The 16,136-nt window shown below is 47.6% G+C and overlaps 1 protein-coding gene across 3 annotated transcripts in view; it reads left to right on the forward strand.

Annotated features, from left to right (window-relative positions):
* LOC142785281 (ATP-dependent RNA helicase vasa-like) overlaps positions 1-16,136 on the forward strand; it is a 45,339-nt gene that overhangs the window by 7,154 nt on the left and 22,049 nt on the right. For 2 of the 3 annotated variants that reach the window (XM_075883736.1, XM_075883735.1), the window contains exons 5-10: positions 784-1,046; positions 1,970-2,041; positions 3,547-3,624; positions 7,534-7,626; positions 14,585-14,671; positions 15,144-15,221. In XM_075883736.1, coding sequence (XP_075739851.1) covers positions 784-1,046; positions 1,970-2,041; positions 3,547-3,624; positions 7,534-7,626; positions 14,585-14,671; positions 15,144-15,221 — 671 coding nt within the window. The remainder of the gene's footprint in view (positions 1-783; positions 1,047-1,969; positions 2,042-3,546; positions 3,625-7,533; positions 7,627-14,584; positions 14,672-15,143; positions 15,222-16,136) is intronic. The other variant, XM_075883737.1, reaches the window with a different exon arrangement.

The raw sequence follows: 16,136 nt of genomic DNA on the forward strand, positions 1-16,136 counted from the left end.
CTTGACACTTTGACCCGGCTTTAAGGAATACAGTGGACAACAGCGGCGGGCGCCGTATAAGCTAAGGCCATTTCAACGCCAGTGTTGCGTGCGGCGTTTAGCAGCCTAAAGTGCACGCACAAGTGGCGATGCAGTAGTTGGTATTGTCGCTCCCAGATAGTGCGACGATCTGTTCACTTCTGCTAGGTCGGCTAATGGTGTGTCCAGGTTTTGGAACACAGTCTTGCAACTGATATGATTGAATAACTCTACAGCTTCTGACAAGCAGGTTGCCGATTCCATCCAAGCGAAAGTATTGTGAAGGGGACAAAATAAGAGTAGTATTACGTAATTTCAGCGCACAATAAAAAAACATTTCCACTACGGTTTTCTTAATGATTGTGTAGTGGATTTGGCAGAAACCCACGGATATAATGTGGAACCTTGATATAATGTGGCACCAAATTTCAGCTCTCCCTACAGAAGCATCGATACCCATATCCTTAGTTTTTCAGTTATGATGCCCAGATTATGCGACAGTATTGCTTGGTCTCGTCAATTGCTGCGTCTCGTCAATTGCCGTATTGCTGTGTTTCCCCTGTTTGACATTAGTATGTGTGCTGGCTATGCTATTGTGTTGCTGGTTTACGAAGCACACCTCGTTGGTTTTGTGGCTCGCACAGTCTTGTCCAGCAACCGCTACGTTTTCTGTGTTTGAAAAATATTTCTGCGGAATTGTTGGTTTTGTGCTAGCTTTATGTGCAACAGCAATGCCCAGTGCAATGGGATCCCCATGCTCTGCAGCTGGGGCTCGGGAGGCCAGTCCAATGGTGCGCAGACACAGTCCGGCTGGGGCAGTACCAATGGTGCGGACAGCTCTGGCTGGAACGATGGAGCTGGGGACAACAATGGTGCGAGCACGGCACCCTCAGATGACCCGTGGCAAGAAGACAGTAGTAGCGGGTGGAAGGAGGAGCAGAGTTCAAGCTTTGGGGGAGGCTCGAGCAGCTTCGGCGGTGGGGGCAGTTTCGGGGGTGGCCGTTCCGGAGGAGGAGGAGGCAGCAGAGGTCAGTCTCATTTTTGTTCTCTTATTTTTAACAGCTACGCTGTCAATCTACGTTTTTGTTCTGCCAAAGAAGCACCAGACATGAGCATCGGCAAGGGTTGACGCGAGAGTGGGCATGTCCTCGCCATACCAAAGGTGATGCTCACAGAAATGCAGCTGTCCCATACTGATCCAAAGGGTTCTTTGTCAAACTTGCGTCATTGCTGCGCCACAAGGTGATAAACCGCTTGCAAGAACAATTGTAACGCTGGGCGGCAGCGTCCATGGTAAAGGAAGAAACGACAACAAAAAGTGTGCGTCCGCCGGGCTCTGTTTTCGTCTACTTCGTCTTCATTTGACAGCAAAGTTCTACGATATCGTCCATCTTGCCACAATCTTATTGTTGGCAACCAAGGCTTCAGCAGCCCGATTCTTCAGTTTTCAATATTTGTCCAACAAAAACTGTGCAAATTGCACGGACACTTGTTTTTGTTTCTATGTCTAGCGGCTTTCTGTGGGAGAGAGAGTGTCAGCTGTACTTGCAGTTGCGGCCGCTGCAGCGCGACGGGGCAGGGACGGGTGGCGGCGGCTCTCTCAGGGAAGCAGCAGCAGGTGGTGGTTGTCGCAATAATGACCCAATCAGTTGTTCTAATCAGTGTTTCTTTTCTCCATTATCACAGTGATGAAATATTGCAGTGATAAAATTTCCGGATCTCTCCACTACAGCGTCTCTCACAATCATATTGCGCAGTTGTATCCAACTGCTCCTGCAAATTAGTGTTCTGGTGTGCATTGGTGCAATTTGACAGCAGTGAGGGCTCTCAAGAGCTGCTTTTGGCTCCTCTAGCACAGGTAGTGGCACTGTGCTGTGTCGTGCGCGAATGCACATCTTGCTTGTCAGTTTGTGGCTGCAGTGTATGACAAGCACGTGCGTATGTACCACAGCACGCTCCGGCTGGGACAATCGAGGCGGAGGTGGCGGAGGTCGTAACGACAAGCGTCCCACAGGTGGCCGAGGTGTGAAGCGGTAAACGCCATCCGCGCTTTCGCAAACAAACCTCCTTCTTGTGGTTGCTTGCTTGCTTTGTGGGGGCTAACTGGTCTGTGTCTTTTGTCTGGGCTGCGTGGTTGTAGCTGGAGTGGCCTGTCCCCATGTTGCAAGGCTGTGTACATTTCCCGCCTGCCTCCTTGACCTGCTACTTGCCAGTTGTACGCTGCACCTGGTTTCACTGCATACCAGTATAGTTTCTCTCCACCTGGTTCTTTAGTCTGCACCAGATCCTCTGTTGTATACTCAGCGACAACTTTTCTTAACACTAAAAGGTGGCGGAGCTTCTAGACATGTAGCCCTACCCGTAGTTCGTTTTGGCGTGCGTCTAGTAACGTAGTTAAAAGTGACGGGGGCGAACAATCAGCGTTTCATGTAAACGCAGACGCCGCTTAGTGTTTGCGATAATGTAAAAAGGCGGGACTTTCTCGCGCATTCAAAAACGCAGTCGTAAGGAATAAATTATAAAAAAATACAATTATCCTACTTGTGTTAGCTGCGCCCTGTCTCAAATAGCTCCATGTAGAAAATAAAGGAGGAACTTTTGTATTTCATGTTAAAAGTTGTGTGGGTGCTGACTCCCTGTAAAGTTTGCACCGAGTGGCGCACGTGTCTCGTGCAGAAGCTGTATTTCAAAGTCTCAACTATTAAGCGGTAGATGGCGTTGTGTTCGCGAATATCTATCACCACTATCATCATAGATTGCTAGCCCCGGCGGTGACCCCTGGCGGCTAGCTAGCCTTGGTGGTGACACGTGAGAATTAAGCAAGTCCTTTGCGCGTGGCGTTTGGCGCACACGGCACCGCATGCTCTCTGCTGGGACCCTTGCGAGTGTCGCCTTGAATGTGTTCGTTGTGTTGTTTAGCGTGTTTATCGCAATTGATGTTATAATTTGGCTGATATTATTGTTCAAAATGTATTTAAATAAATGTGTGTTGGCTTAGCTCGTTCAGACTGCGTCGGCTGTGTCGGTTCACCCTAAGAGCGTGGTGCTCTCTCGCCAGTTTGAGACCCTACAAAGTATGGGCGCTAATGTAGAACTACTTTCACTAATGGCAGGATGCACGGGGTTTGGCTCTGTAGCCCTCGCTCCAATGCCAAGAAAAGTTGTCGCAGAGTATAGTGAGCTACTAAGTGTGCTTTGGCATCAACTTGGTTTTCTTACTGGCTTATGTGCTTGCAGTGACATGCCTGCATGTGTACGGCACGCTTGCTGCCATCTCTGTTGTCAGGGCTTAGCATTTGTAACTTGCTGCAAGAGCAGAGATTTTTGGAAGCTTGGCACATTTGTCAGACATTTACAAACTTAATCGTGCTTGTTACTTTCACTTTGGTTCGAACCTAAAGTTGACTTTCCTGGAAGTTTTTTAGTAGTAAAAGGGGAAGGCTGTCTGGCACTGATGCACCTGAAAGCAGAGAGGGCAGCAGGCAGAACAGGGTGTGGTGGTGGTTCTCACAGTGGCTTCTCTTGCAGCATGTTTCAAGTGCAATCAGGAAGGACATATGAGCCGGGATTGCCCAAACGCAGATTCATCAGGCGGTCGTGGAAGAGGTGAGCATGTGTGCGCGCAAGGCTATATAGTGGTATCAGCTGCTGGGGAGCTGTTGTTTTGCCACTCATTTTTTTATTACTGGGTTAATGTTTTTGCATTTCAATCATTCATAAACTTGTAGTCTCCCACTGTATAATAAAGTTTTTTTCTATGTTGTGACGATTGCAATGTTTGTGTATACTGCTAAAATTGTGGGTATGATTTATTTTATTAATCCCCTTTAATAATTGTCGTATTGCCATCTCTTAGTAACTTTATGAGAATGGAATTGTTTGTTGTTCAACAGTGTTTCGTTTGAAGAAATATCGTGTCTATGACACTTCGAACGTTATTTTAATGGGTTTTTTAGGATATTTGTGTTAAATTCCCGGCTGTCTTCTAGGCCCCAGTCAAGCTGTTCGATTACAGCTTTTAGCCCAGGTCCTGACCATCCAGAATTTGATATTTAAATTTTTATTTCTGGAAAATAAAAAAATTGGTGAATGAAAAAGGCCCTCCCCCCCCCCCATGATTTTCACTTAATTTGCAGTCATTTTAAGGGGAGACGCTCCTCGAAAAAGTTTCTTTTTTTATTTCTAGTAATAGAGACTTGAAAAGTTCGTTATTAGTATAGTTTTTCATGCAGATATCAAATATGCAATCATTTTTTGTGTAGCTGCTATAATTATTGAGTTATGCCATAAACAATAGCAAAAAGTTACATTTTTTGCGGGCACTCTTTTATGTATAAACTTTCAGTAAAAGCACTGTGTCTCATCTTATTTGACTCTTGGTAGATTGAAAAGTGCAAATATCTATATAGATATGTCACAGAAATATTGGAACCAAGAAAAAAAAAATTGTATTGAATGACTTATTATTTTCAATCTCCCTTGAAACAATAAGCTAATATTTTCACAACTAATGCTGGTAGGCATTGCAATTTAGAGTAGATATTTGCATTCTGCATGTGTTGAAGAATATGTGTGCCAAGTTTCGTTACTATACAATGAATATGTTTCTAAAAGGCTGCCCGGAAAACGTGAAACTGTCAGAAAAAATGAAAATGAGAAAAACAAGTTTGAAAGTTCGCAAAGTTGGCATTTATTAGGAAATCATTCTTTTTGCATCAAATTGGGGCACAATGAAAAGTACCTTGCCTTGAATGCACTGCAAGTGTCTAGAAGTCCCCTGCAGCATAGCTTGGTCCTTCACGGCTCTTGCGGTCAGTGTCCTCAACACGAGCTCTCTTCGCTGTGTTGCGACGGTGTGCCCTCGCTTCTGCAGTTTGCTTCAGGTTCATCTTCCTGATGCGCATGACGTCACAGTGGTCACCATGTGTGGCCAGATCTTGTGAGGGGAGAATTCCAATGCCTTCAAGCACTTCTTCAAAGCCCCTGTGGCCTTTGTTGTACCAGAGTACAGCAAGAGCGGTGGCTGTCTCCACAGTTGTTCTGGAGGCGAACTTTGTTTTTGGACATAGCAGCCATATCTTGCTGTTCAGCGATTCGGCTGCATTCTGTGTCTTGCCATGAAGGCACCGAATAAGGAGTTTCTCCTCTGTAAGGCGCTTGTAGATAGGCATAATTGCCAATCCTTGAGCCTTCGTCAACAGTGGGGTGTGGCATGGTGCAGGCTCCCCCAGTGCTTCCGCACGCTTGTGCTTGCACCACGAATTTGGTCCCGCGGGGCAAAAGTTGTGGCTACTGGCACCATCACTGGAGCAGCAATGAAAATACGATGCCCATATGACAGTGTACATATTTCGGACACTGTCCTTGTTGCTCGTGATGGCGATCTTGTAATATGTTTGTAGTTTTATTATTGTCGCATCTTTCAGTTTTTCGCCTCGTGGCAGTGGCGTTGCCAATTTCTGTAGGGCAGTTCCCAAGCGCTTTGCAACGTGGTTCGTGCACTCTTCTTTGTCAATGGGGGTGTCACAGTATACATTTGCCTCGCAGACTGCAGTGTAGGCCTTGCTGTCACCATCACTTAGGAAGCTGGTGAATCGCAGTGGAGTTTCATAAGACAAGGTCCTCTGCCATATATTGACAGCTGCCGCAGGTGCCATTGCATGGGATGAGCAGTCAGTGTTTTTTTGGCAAACTGGAAGATGAAAAGCTCGCCATATCTCTTCATCCTCCCCAAGGTCCCTGTTTATACTGCAAGCATGGCAGTAGTTCGAAAGAACTTCAAAATCGAGGCAGAGCCCCGTGTCCAGGGACACGACTGTGCCCACTCCATTGTGGTTTTTATGACCTCTTTCCTGCCAGGTGCCATCAAACATGACTGGCACATCTCTGCCGCAGACTGCGTCCTTTGTGATGTTTCGTGCCTGGTGCAAGTTTTTGCTCACTGCCGTCATCGCCGCACCATGGAGCTTCTTGCAAATGCCGTTGAATGTCTTGTGATGCATCGGGCTCGGAAGACCGAGAATCGCACAAAGTCGTGAAAGTTGGTCGTGGCCTGCGCCTATAGCGCGTGCTGCAAGAACTGCCTTCACGTTTACAGCAAAGCTGTCACGCGAGCTGCCGCTGTCAAAACGAGCGCTCGTTCCTTGGTCCCCGGCCGAAGCAGTACGTCTCGACGTGTGCGTGAACGAAAGTGCAGATTCAGGGTAATCAGAATTTTGATAGCACAGTTCGAGGAATGCCGAAAGTCCTTTGCGCTTTCCAGCTGCCTCTCGCACGCCGAGCTTCCGTTCGCGGCAGGTTGGGCATTGCGCACCCGCCACAAGTGCCGTCAGCTCATCGATTTCGCAAAGCAGCATGTTCGCAGTAGCAGCATCTACCGGTCTACGTTCACTCTCGAAGAATCCAATCTTCCTTTGGGATGCACTGACGAATTCCACGGCAGCGGCTATTTCACAACCACTGTCGCAGGGTTCGGTGGCGGTGTTAGGCCTATCCGAAGTCAGGGCGTTGGTCGGGGGCGACATCGTCGTTCGCTGTCGCCTTGCGAAGCGTCCGACGCCGTTTCCCTCGATACTTGTGGCGAGTTCTGAACTTTCGATTATCTGAACTGCACTTCTTCGGGCTTGCCATGACGCAAAAATGCAGAGAAACGCAGAAGAACTCGATCGCGACGTCCGTGGCTTCGCTCTTTTGCCGGAGAGATAGGAGGGGGAGGAGCGTGGAGCGCACCGCCGTCCAATGGCGGCCTCGCGCTGTGTGCCGCAATATTCAAAACGCGTGACGTACGCGTTTTTCTCGTTTTTTGTTTATTCTGCGTGAAGGCACGAGACTGGCTACTAGTGGATTATGAAGGATACGGCCTTCGCAGCATGCGTGCACGATTGCAAATGGCGGCCAACGCGTCGTTTTCGCGACAGGACGACGCGAACTTCGCCGTTTTTCGCGACTTTTGCGCATTTCTCGCGTCACCGCTGCCCACTTGGAAGCATTTTTTGATAATTTCTCGTGCGAATTTCAGCTTGATATTTTCAGAAGTAATAGATTATAGTCCAAGGATGCCAGTACAGCCGGAAAAAAAAAAAGCGAAAATTTTCCGGAAAACCGCGACTTTTCGACCCGAGTCTCCCCTTAACGTAACGTTTTTGGAACTCAGCTTGAAAGTGGAATGGATGCTTTTATGGGGGCAAACACAGCCTCTCAAGATAATCTGAGACCATGCAATGACTCAACCATGCAGCTACCCAATTCGCTCTGATAGTGTCCACTAGTGAGGCAGCCCCTCTAAGTAGCTCCCCATAATGTTCCGTGGTAGCATATCACTTTTTATGTCCAACTGTTTTGTGAACGGCTTGTGACAGCTTTCACAAGCCAAAAGAGAGGGTGGTGGTGGTGGGGGGGTTCAAAGAGTGGAGGCAGATAGTCTTATCGAATACACTATTCCTCTTTCTAGTAGGAGTGCTTAATGATTTGATAGCCCTTCTCAATGTCGCTTGTGCCTACTTGTCGTTTTTGCAGGCTGCTTCAAGTGCGGTGAGGAGGGGCACATGAGCCGTGAATGCCCTAAGGCAGACTCTTCTTCGGGGGGTGGAGGCCGCTCAGGTGGCAGAGGTGAGAACGGTCTTACTAAGCAGCTGTGCATAACCACCCTTGGGTGTTAAAGGGTGGACGCGGCTTTGGTATTGCGAAAAATGGCAAAAGTATTAAGATAATGGTGTTTTTATGTTTCTCAGACACTCTTTTCTTGTGCCCGATAACTGAAGTGCTAAAAAGATTCAAAACTAACTTACCGAAAACCCCCAATACCGAAACCCAACCGCGTGCGCTTTTACGTGTGACTGCAAGATTTGTCTGACGCTACCGGAACCTGCCTGATTGCGCATAATGCCCGCCAGGTGGCACTACCTGTCCACGCAGTCAGTGGCGGTTGGCTAAACCGCTTACGCTGTTACGGTGAATATATGGCGAATCGTGTGTGCCTAACAACGCAACATCACTTGGCACCTATCGCGCGCCTACCAACACAGAAAAGGTGATCACACGCTCATCCAAGGAAGCGCCGTCTAAAGCCGCACAATCCATGGCAGACGAGCAGACGCTGCAGTGGCACAACAGTTCGTCCCTTCCGCCAGGCAAAACTCTTCACGCACACAATGTTGCCATTAAGTCTTACAAGTGATGTGAGCGTTTCGAGGCAAGGTGTAAAATTCATTTGAATAGACTGCGAAACGCTCAAACCTGCAACTTAGCATGTATGGCGCCAGCGTGCAAATAAACGCACCCAGTGAATTCCATTGAGATCCACAATCGCCGGAGTTTGCCTTTAAGCTCATCAGGAAGAGCTTTTCTCCCTGTTCAAATTTTCCGCCTCAGCTGGCTCTTCCATTTTAAAACAAGCGCTCAAAAAGCAGATATTTGAAAGTCGTTTCGAAGTCCCTGATTGGCTGTGGCCGCCATGTTGCCCCAGCTAACCTAGCCATTGGCCTGATGCTCGCTTCGGGAGATAGCCGTCTGCTGCTTGTGCGCCGCGAGGACATAACTGTCAAAAATCACTTCTTCGAGACGTGTTCGCGGCTCTGCGGTCACGGTTTAGTTAAGAGCTGTAAGCGGATGCAAGATTGATTACTAGAAGCGGGCAACTGCAGCTCCAACCGCAAACAGTGAAGCATGGCACTGCTTAGGTGCCAAAGCCCAGATCATAGAATGAACATTGCTATTCTGGGTTTTACCTCTTTGGCACCTTTCTAGAAGCCCTTTATCAGACAGGCGCTCATATACTGGCAGAAGAGCCTTGCATACATGTTGAGGCCAATTGTAATGGTGCCTCGGAGCTGGCTTCCCTATGGCAGCAGCTGCGTTCTGCCTGCACCAAGAGTCTGGGCCTGTGAGACACAGGCTGTGATTCGACTATCATTAGAAGTGACGTGATAACTCTCCATCACATCTCTGTGCATGGTGTCAACATCTCCTTTGTGAGATTTTAGCGCCCTGCCGTAAAAAGAACTCAACTTTGTGTCTAGGTCCCCGGTGAGCTTTCCCCTTCCTCCAAGGGTTTCACAGGCACCTCCTTTTTTTGTTAATACTAAATTGCGTAGCGCAGGGCCCATACGCTTTTGGACGTGATTGACACAGTCCTCCTTTTGTACTTTTATGAAACCGTAGACATCCACTTCTTGCAAAGCTAGAAAGGGGCGGCTTGCGATCTTTTTTTGTACCATTTTTTTGGCACACGTGGCTGTCCTGCCAAGCCCAATATGCCGGTTCGTCTTCATGCTGTCCACGCTCACACCCGGCACAGTAGTTGCTTGAAACCACGTAGTCCAGCACTAGGCCAGTGAAGAGCTCGATCACTGCCCCCACGCATATGTGGCACGAGTGCCCCCCCCCCCCCCCCCCGCGTCATCCACGAGCTGTCGTACAAGACTGCAATACTGTCTGCATAGTCAATATGCCTTGTACAGCTTGCGAACTGCACTTGCCCATCACTTTTTCCGCCGCGCGATTAGCTGCAGGTGTCAATTTTTGCTTCGCATATTTCTGCCACATTTTCTTGTGAAGTCCGCGATGAGATATAGATATATTCATGGTCGAAAATATATCATTCATAGCCGCTTGACGGTTCCCAGCAGGCTGCATGGCTCGAGCGGTGAGAATATTGACGGTGAACGAATTCACTTTCTGTGCGCCATCCACTCGCGGAGAGCTCCACGCTTGCGCGATGTCGCCACAGTTCACGCAACGCGCACACATATTCACGGCAAGGCCGTATTGCCTGTCCTGTCTGTGAATACTGACAATTCCGTGGCAAATTTTAAATCTCATGGCATCGAGCAGTTGACCGATGCAGCCAAGATCGGCGATCAAAAAACTTGCCTCCTCTTCGCTTTGCTCAGAGGGAGCTGTGCCGGCCAGTGCATCATTCCTCAAAAACTCAAATTTTCTCTTCGACGCGGCAATCGATGGCAGTTCCTGCAGCCTCGAATCGGCCTTTGTACGCCTTACCTGCAGCTCAGATTCCGTTAGCCAGGTTGTGTCACGGCGGACGCGGCCGCTGCTTTGCGAAGCGTCGGTGGCCGGCGGACCCACTAGGCCTAACTCCCCGTCGACTGTCTCGGGCGCCTCGGCGATTCCTTTGCCGTCGGCAGATGAGATGGCGGTCGTGGAGTCTCGATGGGCGCAATGTTCATCTGCACATTTCGATGATGGATGTGCCGGCTAAGCGTCAGGTTTGGGAACATCGCAGGCTGGCGAGGACGTCAAGCTTGCGTCGGCAACATCGGCGGGCGACCCATCCCGTTCTTCGTTGACGCTACTGGCCAAGAGATGCGCCTTGAAGTTGTTTGCCTGAGCCTTTCTTCTTTTTTTTTACCATACTTATGACGGGTGTGAAACTTTCACGATGATCTCGGCATTGCAACAACTTCGATCGCGAGCATGCTGTCAAAGCACAGGTGGTATAGCGGCACAACACGTTCGCACGTTGTTGATGCGCTGAGCAGACGATGCGAGACCAATCAGCCAATGAAGTGGCCACCTCATGGTCACGTGCACTCAACAACCAATAGCATCGCCTACATTGCTTTATTTGGTTGCTTTTGTTTCGGCAACCAATGAGCGCAGCAAGGTTGTTTAAGCGGGAATCGGAAGATAAAGAAACGTGCTCTCAAAGGAGACCAAGATCGCGGCTATGGCATTCGGCAAATGGTAGCTCTGAGTCGCGAAACAAAGTGGGTTTTTTTTTCACAAAATTTTGCGCAAATCGAGCTTGCGAGTCCTCTTTGTAATGATATAACAAGTAAATTATTGCTTTCTGAAGTCAAAATTGGCAGGCAGGTGTAAAAATACAGATAACTTGATTTGAAATCCAGATGCCTGAGAAGTCATAATCACAAGACAAACCAAAGATCACAATATTTAGGTGTTTTAGAGACGTAAAGAGGAGGGATCGCGAGAAATGGCAAAAAAATTGATTTTTGAAACTGAAGTTTTCAGTTTCTGGAACCCCTTTTCTATCTGGTTCCAAAATATCTACACTGAAAACCGCGCAGAAGTGCTTTAGAAAATTTGTTTCACCCACCTAGGTAGCAAAACTTCTTCTGGAAATAACGAGAAAACTGAGATTTAAAAAAAATTATAGCTTCACGATGCTTGGGCCGGGAGCCGGCTTCGTGGGCTCATTGGAAAGAGCATTTCTCAGTGTTTAACTTTCCCGCCTCAATGGCTCCTCCCTTTAACAACAAGCGAGCAAAAAGCAAATGTTTGAAGGTCGTTTTGAGGTCCTTGATTGGCCGTGATCGCCATGTTGCCTCAGCTCGCCTCGTCATTGGCCCGATGCTCGCTCCGGGAGATCGTCGTCTGCTGCTTGTGCGTCGCGAGGATATGGCTCTCGAAAATCGCCACTTCCTGACATGTTCACGGCTTGATAATCACTTAAGATATAATTACGCTTTAGTTACGAGCAGTAAGCGGATGCGTGATCAGGTTACTACGAGGGGGCGCACGGTCTACCAGCGCCGCGCCTCATCGGAGTCTTCTTTAGCCCTAACTCCGCCGACAGCGAGACTGCAGGCAGGAACGACGCGCTAGCGCATTCGTGGCGACGTGCTTCTTCGCAAGCAACGAAGCTGTAAGCGGCGGCACAATCCGATTACTACGAGTGGCCGCACTGGGTGCACGATCTGATTACTACGAGTGGCCGCACTGGGTGCACGATCTGATTACTACGAGTGGCCGCACTGGATGCACGATCTGATTACTACGAGTGGGCGCGCGGTAGTCTACGAGTGCGGCGCGTCATCGGAGTCTGCTTTAGCCCTAACTCCGCTGACAGTGAGACTGTGGGCAGGAACGACATGCAAGCGCACCCTTGGCGACGTGCTTCTTCGCAAGGAATGTACCACATCACTCGCTAACTCCTCTGAATCTCGTACGGGCATTTCACGCATCTGCAGGGGACAACACAGTCAAATCAAGCTCGTCACCCCCCCCCCCCCCCCTTTTCTCTGCCATGGATTGCTCGGAACAGCAGCTAGCAGTTTCGCGCGTCGTCATTTAGAAAATGCGATGCCAAGTGCAGTGCACGCTGATTTTTTTTGTCATTGTAGTTACGCATTTCGCGCATCGTCATCAAACGCCGCCGGCAAGTGCATTACGCGCTGGCTGCATTGTCCACGCGGCCGCGCACCCCATCACGGTCATATGGAGTGCTGTCAATTAGCTTTTGTGATGAAATTCAGACGTGCATGGAGCCTTGCTTGATACCGCCACGAACGTCTATGGATGTTCCGAGGTTAATGAATTGCTGTAGATTAGTTACCGCGACCGGCTGTATGACGATGCGTTTCACGGCTAGAGCAGCGAAAGAGCATGTATGAATCAGGGGCACGAATTTTTATATGCCCGTTTCGTGTCATTAATTATACTGCTAGAAATTCCTGTGCCACCAGTCATCTGCCCATAACTTTATTTGGAAAGAAGGCATAGGCCGTCATGGTGTGATCCATTTTCCTGATGCAAGAAACCTCTCTCCAAATAAAGAAAAGTTCAGTGAATATTTGTAATCAAGTACTTAATCACGCTAATTACAACTTCAGCACAAAAAATATGTGTAATAATTTCAGTATATGGTTTTATTCAAATACAATCTTTTCTGTCATACCTATCGCACCACTCCTTCATACAAAGAGCTTGGTTTGAAATCCATACTTGTTCTTTATAAATCATGAAAAGGAGTAAATCGTGAACAGCAGTCAAATATCACAAGACAAACCTGAGATCACAATTTTTAGGTTTCTTAGAGATGTAAAGAAAAGTTGAAACTTTAAACGCAGCTTTCTCAATACTGTTTTTTTTGACATTGTGCTCAGCCCCTCCACATGGTTCAATGAAGAAATTTGTTTCTCGTAAAGTATTTGTGATATCGCTTCAAAATTTTTATGGAAGCACTGTGAGGTAATTCTTGGTGTCTGTGCCAATTTTCATCAATATTCAACGAGAAACAAAAACGTTCTTTGAAAAAAGCCTGTCGAAAACTTCGACAGGCAGTTTCTCACAAGTGTGTTTTGGACATTGTGCATTGCTCATGGAAAGAGTAGCACGGAAATGACTGGACCGATTTTGATTCTCTTTTTTTCCTGAATCCCTGAACACTGCTTGTGGGTACAGCAATCTTCAATTTCTGTTTTATGGCCCTGTTATTTTTCTAGACCATGATTTGTCCATGCCACTGTTTCTGACAATGTGTGTCCGCAGCCATGATTATCTCTAAAAAAAAACTTATTAAAAAATTCTAAAAGTGCCATACCCTGTAGCTTTCTCTTGAGTAAAGATCAACACCATTCGCAGCTTCCTGGCATGTTTTGTTGCAGCGCTAGGCTTTCCACGAGCAGACCATGTAATTGGACCATGTAGCGTTATGTGCAGACCATGCTAGACTCTATGCTACCATGTCAAGACGAAGACGAGTTGGCAAGTGACGCCAAAGAATCCGCAGAGCGTGCTGAGGAAGCCCGGCAGCTCGCGCGACTGCACATCGGCCAGCAACAGCAGGCAGACGCACGACGCTATAACACCCGCCACAGAGAAGTGTTTTACAACCCCGGAGATCTAGTTTGGGTGTGGACGCCCGTCCGCCGCCGTGGCCTTAGTGAAAAGTTACTGAGCCGGTACTTTGGCCCCAGATAAAGTGTTACGCCGCGTCAGTGACGTGAACTACGAAGTGGTTCCGGACTCAACACTCCATGCACGGAGCAGGACCCGACTGAGGCCGGACGTCGTTCATGTGTTGCGCATGAAACCATTTATTGCGCGTTGCTCGTAACTTTTCCTTTACCTACAGCGTTCTTTGTGTTTTTTGTTTATTTTTGTGAACTTGCTTTCTCGTTCATTGACGTTTCTTATATTGGCACGCTCTTCAATTTCTACTTTCACTTTATCCGAATTTCCAATTTCTTTTTCACGTGCCTATGTAGTAGCATCGCGGTGCTGCAATGTACTTTTCTTTCCTCTTTTTAGGACTTGTTTTTTTTTCTTTTCGGAAGGGGGGGATAATGCCACCAGCACGTAGTGGGTCGACAGCAAGAGCGGCTCTCACTCTGGAGGAAAAAGATCGCGTGCTGCTTCTCTGCTCGAGAGCCAGCCACGTCTGACCGGTGGTTTAATAAATCCCCCAGTACTTGTGACTCATCGTGACAATATGTCGCAAGTTAAACTTTGTTTCTCTCACACACCCTTTAATGCCCCAAAGTCTTAGGATTCAATCATTTTATTAAACTTGTGCAGTTGCCAGGAAAAATCTCCAGGATAAAGAAATTTGTGCCTTACCTGTACAAATCCAACCAAACCCAGTCTTTTCCAAGCTTTAAAATTGATTTCACAAGATATGAAATTTTAGTAATCTGAATATACTATGCTGCACTTGTCATTCCTTTTCTCTCCTTTCGTGTTTTTGCCAGTTTTTTTGCACAGTTACATTATGGATACGAAGGATTTTGCTTGTCATTTCTGGTAACTAGGGAATCTTAGTCGTGCAAGTTGTCTCAGTGGCTGCTGGTCTTTTCTCGATGTGCAGGCTGCTTCAAGTGTGGTCAGGAGGGCCACATGAGCAGAGACTGCCCAAACTCTGATTCCTCGGGTGGTGGAGGAAACGGAGGAAGAGGTGAGTGTTCTTTTCGAGATCTATTTTTGTCTGGCATGTATAGGACACCACGCAATTGATGCAGCCAGCTCGTAACTGCACGTGCAATGGAAGGCTAGCTTTGCATATATTCTTTCGTAGACCCGCCACTGTGGTCTAGTGGCTAAAGCACTCTGCTGCTGACCTGCAGGTTGCGAGATCAAATTCCGGTTGTGGTGGTTGCATTTTCGATAGAATCAAAAATGCTTGAGATACGTGTGCTCAGATTTGTGCACACTTAAAAGAACCACCAAGTGGTCAAAATTTCAGGAGCCCTCTACTACAGCATCTCTCGAAATTCAGCTGCATGGTAGTGAAGATTTTTAGGCAGCTGAAATTTCTGGAGCCCTGCACAACAGTGTGCCTCCCAATTGGCACATAACTAAGATTGCCTTGGAGGTAATGTGGTGCAATAGTAACCTACAGGCAGCGTCGGTTCTGTGGTGTCTTTCAGGATGCTTCAAATGTGGCCAGGAGGGCCACATGAGTCGTGATTGCCCAACAGCTTCTAGTGACGACAGACCCAAGAAGGGTGAGTGTGCTCATCTGGTATACTGGTAACCAAATCTCCCGCGTTGATAAGAAATTCTCCTGGAAAGCAAAGTTTTCATGCTTTATCAAGCCACATTAAGATACCGAACCTAATCTGATATAGGCTTTCATGGGCCTCTAGCATCTGGCTGAAAAGCATCTTTTCACCAAACTCTGCTCGTGATTGGATACCGACCAGGGTACTGAAACTGTTGAGGGACAGCAGTAATGCAATAGTCTGACCTCTGGTCAACGTTTGCCACAACTGCTGTGGATGAAGCAGTGCTCGCTATTGACTCAATCATGTGTGGAGGCGAGGAACTTTGTTTCTGAATGACTGCCAGGGTGTATAGAGCTCCCTTGTTTTTATTGTGCTGTTGATATTCTAGTAAATACTAGCTACATCAAAATCAAAGTTGCTTGAACATTATTTTGGATATTGATTTCGTACTTGGTTTCTGTACTCTTTAAAACAGTTAAAAAGCACCTTGTAGTTTAGCAACCTATTCTCTAATTATCAACACCTAATTCAACCGCAAAGTGGAAAAAGCTATTTTCTTCCAAAACGTGCAAAAAATGCCGTAACCGAACCAAACTTATTGCGTGTGCCATTCTCGTACCACGCGGTTGACCTGCGCCAGCTTAACGTTATGAGCGTGAATTTTCTCTCTCGTTTTTAGTCTTGCAAAATGTTTGAGATGCTATTTGCATTTTTCCGCGGAGCAATATGGAGCGCAGACTGGCTAGAGTAATGTATCGTATCTTGCTGGAGAAGGCATGTCCGCCATCGGCTGCTGCGCAGCAACGGGGACGTTCGCATCAGCCTGCGTCTTCTGCATCGCTCTTTGCCTTTCGTGCTTTCTTTTCGATCATTTCCTCCTCTACATTTCCTGTTTTCACGAGTTCCCTATTTGTC

This window comes from Rhipicephalus microplus, unplaced genomic scaffold, assembly GCF_043290135.1.
Source record: "Rhipicephalus microplus isolate Deutch F79 unplaced genomic scaffold, USDA_Rmic scaffold_20, whole genome shotgun sequence".
Classification (NCBI taxonomy): domain Eukaryota; kingdom Metazoa; phylum Arthropoda; class Arachnida; order Ixodida; family Ixodidae; genus Rhipicephalus; species Rhipicephalus microplus.